Source organism: Cervus canadensis, chromosome 6 (assembly GCF_019320065.1).
Source record: "Cervus canadensis isolate Bull #8, Minnesota chromosome 6, ASM1932006v1, whole genome shotgun sequence".
NCBI classification, from domain to species: domain Eukaryota; kingdom Metazoa; phylum Chordata; class Mammalia; order Artiodactyla; family Cervidae; genus Cervus; species Cervus canadensis.
Window position 1 is genome coordinate 54,676,416 of NC_057391.1, and position 13,431 is coordinate 54,689,846.

At 36.3% G+C, this 13,431-nt stretch overlaps 1 protein-coding gene across 3 annotated transcripts in view; it reads left to right on the forward strand.

Annotated features, from left to right (window-relative positions):
- DMXL2 (Dmx like 2) overlaps positions 1–13,431 on the forward strand; it is a 169,486-nt gene that overhangs the window by 28,569 nt on the left and 127,486 nt on the right. For all 3 annotated transcript variants that reach the window (XM_043471987.1, XM_043471988.1, XM_043471989.1), the window contains exons 2-6: positions 2,309–2,434; positions 4,924–4,995; positions 8,305–8,383; positions 9,217–9,352; positions 9,990–10,056. In XM_043471987.1, the coding sequence (XP_043327922.1) occupies positions 2,309–2,434; positions 4,924–4,995; positions 8,305–8,383; positions 9,217–9,352; positions 9,990–10,056 (480 nt within the window). The remainder of the gene's footprint in view (positions 1–2,308; positions 2,435–4,923; positions 4,996–8,304; positions 8,384–9,216; positions 9,353–9,989; positions 10,057–13,431) is intronic.

Genomic DNA, 13,431 nt, shown 5'->3' on the forward strand with positions numbered 1-13,431 from the left:
TTGCAGTTCAGAAAGATGGCAAGATTCTCCACTGCTCAGGAGCATGGTACATGTCCTGTAGTAAAGGTCAGGCAGTTACGGCCATCTAGGGAGAAGTAAAAATCCTCTTCAGTGACTGAGCAGCAGGAGCCCAGGTCCGGAGCAGCAGTTGCTGGGGATGGCCCATCTTCCAGAGAAGCAGGTGTACTAAGACTTAGCTGAACTATTTCATGTCTCTTTGACATGTCATGTAAGGAAAAAGAACATAAGAATTATAAGGACCTGAATTTGAAAATCTTCCACTTAATAACTGTATAATTTTGGGCAAATAAATGAACTTGAATCTTTATTTATATAATGATAATCTCTTCCTTTCAGGTTTGTTGCAAAGGTGAAAGAGGGAGTGACCTAATGTTTATTGAATGCCTTTTGTCTTCTGCGAGTGACTTAACACATCTCTCTCTGTTGTGGCAGTTCATCCTTTAATTGTGATTGGTGATTCACTAGGTGATCTCCCCGTGAGACCCACTGGGACCACATCTTGGGTTTTTGTATTCCCAGTTGTTAGCCCAAACTTGGGACATCATGTACGGTTTTGTTTCTGTAATGAGTGATGTGTGCTAAGCACTGTAAATAGATTTTCTACTTTAATTCTGTTATCCTATGAGGTAAGTACTGTTTCTTCCATTTTACCACAAGGAAAGGCTCAGAGAACTTTGGTAGCTTGCTTAAGGTCACGTAGTACTGCAGAACACACCCTGGAAACCTTGCCTGTGGTGATTCCATCTCCGTCAAGTTTTGCTCTTACCATCAGTCTGCTTTGCTAAGGTAATGCTATAGAGCACTTTGGAAATTGTGAAATGTTTAAGGGTAAGATTATTTTTGTTATTTTAATAATGGAAGTGTAAAGACTTTTCTGCCTGGACTATTACCAATCAGTTTAGCTTTCTCGAATGTATAGTGTAGCAAATCTGCCTTGTCTGGGAGAGTATAAGTAGTTATTTCCTCCTGTGAGTGATTTTTTTCCCCCATATTTCCTATGCTTAAAATTCTGTTTGTTTTTCCATTTGGGAAACTTTTTGGTACAAGTAAACACAGGAGTTGAAGATAGTTTATAGTAGTTAGAGAAGGATTTTGGTACCATTGGAAGTTTTGGTAACAGGTAGAAATAGTGTCTGTCTTTCTCTCTGCTCTTTACCTTCAGTTCCCTCTTTGATTAACAGCCATGTGTGGACCTCACTGGCTTAGATGTTAACAGATGCCAGCCCTGGCTACTGGATATCTGTATTTTGCAGGATGTGACCATATTGCTTAAGGCTGTAGAAATAGTGGGGCGAAGAAAAAAAGCACTTCATAAACCTTATATTTATGGTGCTTTTTAATTTGAGAATTATCTTGTTAGGTGTTTTGAATATTTACTTGTAAGTTGAATTTGGAACAAAAAGAAAAATGTCCCCACCCTCTGCCCTTTGTGTCATCATAAAATTCACAAAGTTGCAAAACAGGAATAGCACACACCAAGAAGTATGGCAATAAGAAGAAATCTGTGGTTTTGCTCAGTATAGTTCTGTTGAACTAGGGAATTTTCCAGGAACTTGACCTTGTGTTTTGTTTTCCATAGCAAATATTTGTCACATTTTATATATTGGTTTGTTTTTTATTTTGTTTAAATATGTGTGTTGTGTTGCCACTTTGAATTGGATTCCTCCCCGTCTGTGTGTCTCTCTGTGCCTCTCTTTATCTTTATCTTTTGTGCTTGAGGGGAGTGGGCAGGCAGGCTTCATCATGGATTTATTTAGGCAGTTGAGTTTGGTTAGTGTTTGCCTGTCGTACATGTAATTCTGCCTCGGGGGTTCATGTCTATTTGACTAGCTCTTTAAGTCATGTGGAATTGTGTTGGAAAATGCATCTGATTTCTATCTTGATCTTCCTGAATCCTGGTTTGAAACTAGAAACACAATTGTAGCCTTCAATGCGTTATTACTCTCAGATGAAGATTTTATTCTTTAGGGTCTCCTCTCATTTCTGAGATGAGCATCAGAGAGAAATTCCAAACAAAAGGATTAATGAGGTATGGAGGCTGTAATGTTTAAGACCTGGAAGAACCCTTTTTCTTGTTAGTAGCAATTATTGAATGATAATGTATGGTGTGCCATGCATTTGGTGTGACTGTTAATGTTCTGATTTGGAAATTGATGTTTTTAATATTATATTAACTATGTTTTTAAGATATGTCACAGTATCCTTTGCAATAGTAACAAAAACTAAGATAAACTAGTAATAATTCCCAAGTTACATATTTTACATAATATAAAACTTTTCCTTTTAGGCGTATGGATCAGGCTGTGATATTGTTATTTTGGCAAGTGACTTTGAATGTGTGCAGATCATCCCTGGTGCTAAGCATGGAAACATCCAAGTCAGCTGTGTGGAGTGTTCTAACCAACATGGAAGAGTAAGGGATTTATTTACTTTATTAAATATCATCTTTTAATATATTTAACTATCTCAGAGAATATTCTTAGGCTTCTATACAAGGCTTGCCTACGATTTCTAATTATGTAGTACACCTTGCTTAGATGGCTATTAGTAGGAAAGGGTAATGATAGGTTGTATACAAATTATGAAGAACTGTTAAGCTGATAAGTTATAATTGTTCTGCCTGTATATAGTGTCTTTAAAGATCTGCAGGCTTCACATTCCTGTACCTATTGGTATTCTGCCAGTTGATAATTCTGGCAGCTATTACACCAGTAGGAGGAAAGTAAACTTTTCTCTTCTATGCCTAGCATACCTTCTCTCTCTCAGATTACAATAATGTCAGATTTTTATCAAGAAATGTAGCAAGTTGTTAACATCTAGTATAATATGTGTCATAACTGATGCTTTGTAAAGTTTCTGTTAATGAAACTATTTGTTGTTTGAAGAATATTGAAGCTCATTCATTCAGAGGTTGAACTGAGAATTTATTTTAATATTATTCAAATTTCATCATATGTTGCTCTCCCCCCAAATTTCAAACATGATATACATCAAATTTTGATTATATGTAAAGTAAATATAGCATTTTTGCTGTATGTTCTAGCAGTTCTTTAAGGCCAGTGTTGTGTAGCAGAGTTAAATGTTTCTATGAGAATATAAGAGTGATATTTTTCCTGTAATAGTTTTAGAGTTCTAGAAATTTGTATTTACTGAGTAATAACAAATTTTATCAAGTAAATGTTTAATCAGAATATTTATGGTGCTACATAGTAATGCAAATTTATGCCAAACAATAAATTACAGTTATTATACCATTTCTACCCCTGCCCACCTGCTGGGTACCCACATTGTCCTACCTTCTTGTTTGTATCAAGCTTTAATATTTGTGTGAATAATATGACAATCCAGTAAAAAAAAAAAAAAAAACTGACATAGTATAAAACACTGAATTTCCTGGTGTTTTCTGATACTTGTTTCTTGCTTTTCTAATTTTTTTCCCCATTTGTTCTCCTTAAGTATTGTTTACTTTTTAGAAAACACTCAGTGTCAGATTTCTCTCATTAATTTTTCATTGCTTATCTCCCTGTGCCAAGTGTGGTAGCTTTAAACCTGCCTAGAGCTATTATGATAGTTGTCAGAGATGTGTTTTAAATAGTTATTTATGTGCTGGTGATAATAAGAATAAGCAGATTCTCTGGGAGCAAAGTTTTTTTGTTTTTTTTTTTTTAATTTTTTAATATAGAAGACCTTGGTTTCCATAACCATGTTTTTACTTTTTCTAACCTGGTTGGAGGTAAAGAAGACCAAGTTGGGACATCCCTGATTCATTGTCTTTTATTGCCATCTTTTAAAATTTTCTTTATCCCCAGTCCTTGTGATGATTACTCTCAATTTATGACTTTGTATTAAGCCATGATAATCATTCATTCATTCATTCATTCATCTACATGTTGAATGTGATCATTCGTAACACTTTGACCTGAGTGTTACCTTAGCCAGGCATTTTAAGTAGCTCTCCTCCTACCATTGTGGAGGGAAAGCTTTTTCTTGAAAAGAGTGTTAGATATTAAATAACAATTAAAATCACTTTTTTTTTTTTTTTTTGCATCAGAGTGTCCTGAAATCAAGAGTGGATCTTTTTGGTTGACCTTAAAAACCAATACCTAATTTAGCTTTATAGGTTAACTCATAGACCCAGAGGTGTGAGAAGAGAGGGTTTTTGGTCTGTTCCCTGCAGTTGATTCTCTCTTGCCAACAGGAGGATAAACTGGGAACTGGCTTTCAAGGAGTTAACTAGAGAACAGGCACTGATAGCTCCTAGGGAAAGAGGAATTTGTATGTCTTCTTCTTAGGTGTGTGACCTGGAACAAAGTCTTCTTGGCCCCCAGACCCTTGGCTTAAGTTCATTGGAGATGTCCACATCAGTTGCTTATCCTCTAGTTGCAGTGAATGTCTCTCTGGTTTCTGCCTAGTCCATTTTTTCTATTCCTTCTTCTCCATGGTGTTCCCAACTGGTAATTTTTTTTGTTTGTTTGATGGTATAGTTCATGTCATTTATTTGATATATTTTTAATACCTGTTGCTCTTTGATGTCTTTTTCTACTTCTCATGGTTTTTATAATATTTTCACTGGACTATAAGGTTTCTGACAGATGTACCATTGAAATATATCTTTGTTAGTAAAATTTATTTCTGTATTTAAAAATGAAATTTTTATAGGAAAAGATGATCTCTTTGAATAGGTCAGCCTTATATTTGATATGTGAAATAAAGCCTGCTGAATTTTTGAACAGAGAAGAGATTCTTAAGTCCAGGACTTTTCCAGTTATATTTATGGAGAAGAAAAAACCATGAATACTGTATTTGGATTGCATGTAATCAGTTTACACATTATTGTAAAAAGGAAGTTATTTTTGTTTTCTTTTTTCCTTAAATATTAATGCTTTGTTTATTCTCTTTTAGATTGCAGCTTCATATGGTAATGCTGTTTGTATTTTTGAGCCCTTGGGCATAAATTCTCATAAGAGAAATTGTGTAAGTATTAAATGATAGTAGAAAAATTTTATAATTGAGTTTGGAATCCAGTTGACAGCAGTAAAGAGCTCCTTAGGAGCAGGTGCTGAAGGTGGGCTGGAATATCAGTGTGAAATTAGTCTGGTGATTTATTGTAAGATCTTTTACATTCACTGGGAATATATCCCTAGGCCTTTTAGAAACTCAGTTTTCTAGAATATTCCTAATTGAGATTGCCTTGTTAATTGGGATCTACCCTAGTTGAACTCTTATTTATTATTTCTTATCTAGATAACTAGACTAGTCTCTGTCTAATATCTATACCCCTTGCCTCTTCTCTTAGCAGAGTAGATCTTGACACTTTTCTGCTAAAAACTCTTTTATGGCTTCATATTTCTCACATTGAAAGCCAAAAATTCTTAGAATGGACCACAGTCCTTCTTCCTCCACCCCTCGTCTTGCCCCCACATTGGTACCCATTTATTACCTCTCAGAGCTCATCTCCTATTTTTGTCCTCACTGGTCACTCCAGCCATAGTGGCATTTTCAGTGTTCTTTGGATAGTTGCCCTCCCATCTTAGGGCCTTTACATTGGTTGTTCTTTTGTCTGGAATGTCCTTCTTTCTCTAGATAGCTTCAGGGCCAGCTCTTACAGACCCTTTAAGTTTTTGTTCAGTAGTACCATTTCAGTGGGATGTGCTTTGACTGTCCTTTTAAGAATTGCCACTTGCTTCTCCCACCTTCATTCTAACCTGCCTGTCCTTCTATTTTTAACCTATTTCCCATAGCACTTAACCTTGTTTATTTAATTACCATTTAGTAAGTAATGTAAGCTCCATGTAAGCTCCGTGAGGGTAGGGAGCTTTGTTTCTTTTGCTCACTGATGCCTCTCAAATACTTAGAACAGTATCTGGAACATTACTTCTACTCTCTGGGTACTGAATTACATTTTATGTTATTTAGTACTCAGAAAATCCAATATGGGTAGAATGCTTTAAAAAATTTAAAATTACTATATGCATTGGGACTTCACCATCTGAGACATATTTTCAACTGCCAGTGTGAAATCTGAGTGCCAAGATGTCACTTCTTGACATATTTACCAGTAATTAAAAAATATTATATTATTAAATGCAATAAATGAGTAGTTTTGATATTTTTCATTAAATGTATGTATGTGAATATTACATTTCTTTTCAGAAGTACAAATTATATCAGTCTTTTCCCTCTAATCGTGTTATGAAATACATATCAAAGTTTTGAGTACTTAAGAGTCATCTTGAGTACATATTTTAAAATTCAGATTAAGTGAATAAATGATACAAATGAACTTATTTACAAAACAGAAAGAGACTCAAACTTCAAAAACAAACTTACGGTTACCACAGAGAAAAGATAGGGGGAAAGTATAAATTAAGAGTTTAAGATGAACATATATACACTAATCTATATAAGATAGATGATCAACAAGGACCTACTGTGTAGCATAGGGAGCTCTACTCAATATTCTGTGATAACCTATATGGAAAGGAATCTGAAAAAAATACATGTATATGTGTAACTGATTCACTTTGCTGTATCCCTGAAACTAACACAATGTGGTAAATAACTATACTCCAATATAAAATAGAAATTAAAAAAGAAAAAAATTCAGATTTCAGATCTCACTTCCAAAATTTTTGCTTTGTAATTGGTCCACAGGTTACACTCTGAGAAAATATTAAAGGAAAGAATACTAGGGATAGCTCCAGTTTTAGGAATGATTTAATTATTATTTTAAAATAGATCTGTTGAGTAGTATTTAAAATACTCTTGTGACTTGTTGGGTTAGTAGAGATAGGGTTTAAAAAATAACCTTTCCCCTAATTAAAAAATATAAAATTATTTTTATATACTGAAATTCAGGTTTTGTAGTTGTATTTTAAAATTCCACTTCTAGAGAGGCATGAAATCTTGAATAAAGTATTTAATTGCTAAAAATATTTTTAAGGTATTATAAGTAGAGAGAGTATTATCATTTATGAAATTATTACTTGCTAAAAATATTTTTAAGGTATTATAAGTAGAGAGAGTATTATCATTTATGAAATTATTACTTGCCAAGCAATTAATATATAACTTGCCTGGTAAAAAGCCTTGACATGGCTTTATGTTGCATCATACTTTCACAAAAGTACATTTTAGTTTGTCTACTGCAAAGAAATAGCTAAACTTTTTTTACTGTATTTCATGTGAAAGGCCTTTGGCTTTTAAATTTTAAATCTTCTTTCTATAGTTTAGAATGAAAACAGTAAGAAAATATAGGATGCAGATTACTCAAATATAATATATGTCAGCTTTGTGGGTTTTATGTATTACATAGTTTAAATTTGTTGACTTTTTGGAAGGTTGAAAGAAAAAGTGAAAGTCGCTTAGTCATTTCTGACTCTTTGCGACCCCATGGACTGTACATGGAATTCTCCAGGCCAGAATACTGGAATGGTAGCCTTTTCCTTCTCCAAGGGGTCTTCCCAACCCAGGGATTGAACCCAGGTCTCCCACATTGCAGCTGGATTCTTTACCAACTGAGCTATCAGGGTAGACCTAGTTTTATTTTAGACTTTGATGCCAGAAGATTATGTTAATTTGCACTTCATTCTAATGTGCATTTGCTTTGTTTTTACAAATGTTTATTGAGCATCTGTGTACTAGTCATTACCACACTCAGTACACAAAGCTCATTATGGCATAATTCCTGCCCTTGAAGAGTTACAGTGTAATAGGAGAGTCAGACATATAAACAGATAATTCAGCCTTATCAGTGTTATCATGGTGCGTGTGTGCGAAATCGCTTCCATTATATATGACTGTTTGCTACCCCCTGGACTGTAGCCCGCCAGGCCCCTCTGTCCATGGGATTCTCCAGTCATGAATTCTGGAGTGGGTTGTTACAGTGGTATAATGCATGTAAAAACTGCTCTGAGTGCTGCCAGAATGTCAGAAGAGGCTTCACTGGAGAGGTAATGGTTTAGCTAGATATCGATGTAACTGTAGGAGTGTACAGGTAGAGAAGAAAGGATACCCTAGGAATAAGAATGTGTTTATAGACAAGGAAGGAAGCCTGGGAGACATGCTTTGACTGGGCGTGGCAAACAGTTTGATATGGTAGAATAGTAAGTGGAACCACTGTAAATGATTTTTAAAATAGTATTTTGAAAATAATTAGTGAAATATTTATATCTTTGTTTCAGATCATAAAGTCTTAAGTTGAAGAAAATGATAATATGGTAGTGTTTGTGGATATTATTTTGAAAACATTATCTTTTTCTTTTTTTTCTTTATATATTTCAGCAACTCAAGTGTCAGTGGCTTAAAACTGGGCAGTTTTTTTTGAGTTCCGTGACATACAATTTAGCATGGGACCCTCAAGGTATTTAGCAATTATCTTTAGAAATTATGGAAAGTTAATAATTTGTTTTAAGTGTATGATTATAATGTGATATAGCCTCCCACAATAAAAAAATGATCAGTAGTATTCTTTTTTTTTGCTACTGAATGAGTGTACTTTTTTCTTTTTCAGATACACTGCTTTGTATAGTGCTTAATTTACTATTAGTTCTGTGCTTCCCCCCCCTACTTTTGAATGTTTTGTTCCAAGAAACAATGATGATTTGTTTCATTAGTTAATGTGCTGCACTTTACTCTTATTGTATTTATTAAGAAATAAAATCAGGAATAAAACAAGATAACAAAAACCTATCTCATTTTGTTATTTGTATTTCAAGAAATTATTGTCTTTAATATTGAAAGGTTAGAAACTTCTAATAATAATGGTTATTGTCCCTTTTTACATTCACAGTTAATGAAGGTAATTTTAATAGTCTATGTAGAAAAACAAATTTTGTTAATCTTTAGTTATGTCTTATAGTCAGAGAATATCCTGTGTTGTATATATCAGAGTTTTTTTGGGTTTGTTTTGCTATTCTACTTTGCTGTGTTGTTTTTTTTTTTTTTTTGTAGGTTTTACCTGATAGACAATGTCTCTAGGCTTTGTGGTGGTGGTGGTTCTTCTCAGATTTCTCTCAAGTTTTCTTACCTAGTGGATTCATGCAACTTTTTAAGTGGATATACTCTACAAGTGTTTTTCATAGACAGTTTTGCTTATTTTTCACAGAACAGTTTATAGACTGAAGTAGACACCCTCATGTGCCTATATTTCTCCAGATAATCCTTGCTTATTACAGAACATTCTTTAATTTTCAGATAACAGATTGTTGACAGCAACTGATTCTCTTCAGTTGTGGGCTCCTCCACGAGATGACATTCTGGAAGAGGAGGAAGAAATCAATGATAAAATTCTTCCTGTTTTAAATGATTGGAAGTGCATCTGGCAGTGCAAGTTAGTGTCTAACTCTGTTGTTCATTAATTTAAAAAATGCTTCCTATACAAAGTTCCCTTTCATAATGATCTTAGAAGCCTAGCAAATAGACTTTTTCTAACCAAAACCCATTATAACATCATCCTCTAATCTGTGCTACAATAGATTGTTAAAAAAAAAAGATGAAAATATTTTCATAGTTAATAATCTCAGGACTTGGGTTGAGAAGGTTGACACAAAGGAATTATTCATTAACGCCTAAACTATAGATGGGATAGGCAGAGGGAAGATGTGGTGAAAGGATGGCTGTACCATTGACAACAAAGATGATATGAAGGGATCCAACTAGCCAGGGAAGGTGATGAGCTCAGTTTTTAAAATGTTGCATTAAGATGTTGGTGGAACATGTAGGTTGTGATATCATTTAAGCATGTTAATTGCATTCTTTGGATCCCCGAAGTGAACCTTGGGTTAATTTTAATGAGTTAATTTGTATTTTTAGGGAGGTGAAATATTTAGACTTATTTTTAGAGAGGTGAAAACACTCTTGATGATGTTATGAAAAATCTTCTTTTGACCATTTATATATATATGTATATATATATAAAAGGTGTTCTAGATTTTAAAAATGCTAACTGTTTAACTTTGTCTTTTTAGAACCTCAGTATCTGTACATTTGATGGAGTGGTCCCCTGATGGTGAATACTTTGCTACTGCTGGAAAGGTAAAGGACCAAGCAATACATAAACAGGAAAAAACAAAAGAGTTAGAAATATTCCTCACTCATTCTCATTTTCAGATTTTTTATCTGTAAAATTGAAAGGATCCTACATTACAAAGCTGGCTTGAGGAATAGGTGATAGCTTTGTAAAAAATCTGGTATGTCTGCCATAGGCAGTTCGCATTTGGGAAATAGTGGCTATAATTTTTATTCTTATTTGACCATTGCAAAAATTTATGGTTTTAAAAAATAATTTTTATGTTTAAAAAATATTAAAAAGTAAAACAATACTAGATTTGCAATGAAAAGATGCACTCCCTTCTTCCCACTCTTAATTCCTGTGTCCTAGAGGCAGTGATTTGTAAAATTGCATATTTAAATACTTCTTTCCATATTCTTAAGTAACTTGCTTATGTTCCCATTGTTTATTTTATTTTTTTCTTTTTGGTTTTATGTATCATCTCTGGCCTCACTACTATGGAGGCTGAGACTAGTTCTCTAGCTGATGTTCCCAACGCCATCTCCTCTTAACCACACTAATGTGTATTCACTTCCCTTCCTCCTATCTTTCTGCTCTAAGTGTCTCATAATATTTGGGGAACCCAGTGTTTATTATTCACATTATTAAGAGTATGTAAAAGATTCTTCATGGAATAATTACTTTGTTGTTAATAATTATTATGTTTTACTGTTTGCTTAGTGTTCTGTATACCTAATTCATCCCTCACACCTCTGATGTTCTTTGAATTTCCTCTCAGTATCATTCCCAGTAGAAGGTATCCTGGAAATGTGTATTTTCTTTGTTCTGGCTTAGTTGCTCAGTCTGACTTAGTTGCTCTTGGAGTCTTACATAGAGCTCTCAGTTCAGGATTTTCTTTTACCAACCTCAGGGGATTCTCTGCCCATCTCCTTTGTTAAATTCTCTGTTTCTTACCATCGTTTATCTTCTTTCCTTGTTTTGATGGAGATAGCCTCTAGTAGGTTCCTGAGAAAAGATGAATGGGAAAAAAACACATTAGAGGCCTCTCAAGTCTGAGCAATTCTTTCTTTGCTGTTATGCTTTATTTGATTGGGCATAGAATTTGGTGGGAACTGATTTTCCTTGAGAATTTTAAATGTCATGGTTCTGTTGCCTTCCAGCTTCCAGTGTTGCTATTTGAGAGGTACAGTGCCATTAAGACCCTGCTCTCCCAGCTCCATCCAGCTTGTAGAGGTTTTAAGAATCTTCCCCTTATCCTGGTGTTCTGAAATGTCAAGATGTGGTGGAGCGGGTCAGTCAGCTATAAATATTTACATATAAATATATATACATAAGGGGTAAAGAATAAAGACTCTTTTTGTGTAGGTAATTTGATGTTCCCATTCAGTCTGAAAGCTCATGTTCTTCAGTTCAGGGGAATTGCTTTATATTATTCCTTTTGTGTTATCTCCTTCCTTTCATGTTCTGTTTTCTCTCATTCTGAATCTCCCCTTATTCAGATGTGGATCCTTCTATACTGATCCTCTAATTTTCTGTGGGCCCCCCATTGTTTTTTTTTGTTTGTTTAAATTCTGGGTTTTTTTTTCAGCTTTAATTTTGATATAATTTTTTCCTACTGCCACATTTTTTTAAGTTTTTTTCGCCTAATTCTATGAATGCTCCTTTAAAGTTATGTAAAGGTGCTTTAAAAAGACTGTATTTGGAACTTCTGAAGATGGCGGAGGAGTAGGACGGGGAGACCACTTTCTCTCCTACAAATTCATCAAAAGAATAACTGAACGCAGAGCAAACTTCACAAAACAACTTCTGATCGCTAGCTGAGGTCGTCAGGCGCCCAGAAAAGCAGCCCATTGTCTTCGAAAGGAGGTAGGACAAAATATAAAAGATAAAAAGTGAGACAAAAGAGCTAAGGACGGAGATCCGTCCTGGGAAGGGAGTCTTAGGCGGCATTGCTTGGGGTAGGGTCCGGGCCTGAGTGCCCTGAGGACAATCGGAGGGAGCTTCTGTGAGTTGCCAACTTGAACTGTGGGAGACCAAAAGAGAGAGAGAAAATTAACCGGCCCGAACACACTGCCAGCCGTTCGCAGAACAAAGGGACCTAGAAAGTCCAGAGCGCGCAGGCTGCGGACAGGCCCAGCCCCGCCAGAGGCAGGAGGCAGGGGGGAGGGGAAGGTTGTGGCGAGACACAGGGCGCAGGCACCCGACCGGCGCGGGCGGGGACTGGGGCTGGGGACGCGGAGGGCAGAAGGCGCACGCAGCCGACTGGCGCCAGCGGAAACTGAGACTGGGTCCGCGGAAGGGAGTGGGCGCGCCACACCTGGGGAGAGTGCACCCATCAAGCCCCTGGCTGCCTGGACCGCTCTGACGGGGAAGGCACAGAGAGCAGGCGCAGCTTTTCCTTCCGCGCTTTTGTGTAACACCCGAGGGCTGGAACCTCGCACAGCGTGAGGCGCGCTCCATATAGAGCAGCCAGGAGCCTGAGCAGCGCAGACAGAGAAAGCAGCGTTAGCCCCTCCCCGCAGCGCCAGCCCCTCCCCGCAGCGCCAGCCCCTCCCCGCAGAGCGACGGAACTAGCTACCTGAATAAGAGTCCACCTCCGCCAGCCTATGTCAGGGCGGAAATGAGGCTCTGAAGAGACCGGCAAACAGAAGCCAAATAAACAAAGGGAACCGCTTCAGAAGGGACTGGTGCAACAGATTAAAATCCCTGTAGAAAACACCGACTACACCGGAAGGGGCCTGTAGATATCGAGAAGTGTAAGCTGGAATGAGGAGCTATCTGAAACTGAGCCGAACCCACACTGACAGCAACAGCTCCAGAGAAATTCCTAGATATATTTTTACTTTTTTTTTTTTTTTACGTAAGGGAAAAAAAAATTTTTTTTTATTTTTTTCATTTTTTCTTTTTTATTTTTTCTCTTTTATTTTCCTTTAAAATTCCCTATTACTCCCCCATTACTCCTTAACTTTCATTTTCATAGAAGCTGTGGTACATATACACCATGGAATATTACTCAGCTATTAAAAAGAATTCATTTGAATCAGTCCTAATGAGATGGATGAAACTGGAGCCCCTTATACAGAGTGAAGTAAGCCAGAAAGATAAAGAACATTACAGCATACTAACACATATATATGGAATTTAGAAAGATGGTAACGATAACCCTATATGCAAAACAGAAAAAGAGACACAGAAGTACAGAACAGACTTTTGAACTCTGTGGGAAAGGTGAGGGTGGGATTTCGAAAGAACAGCATGTATACTATCTATGGTGAAACAGATCACCAGCCCAGGTGGGATGCATGAGACAAGTGCTCGGACCTGGTGCACTGGGAAGACCCAGAGGAATCGGGTGGAGAGGGAGGTGGGAGGGGGGATCGGGATGGGGAATACGTGTA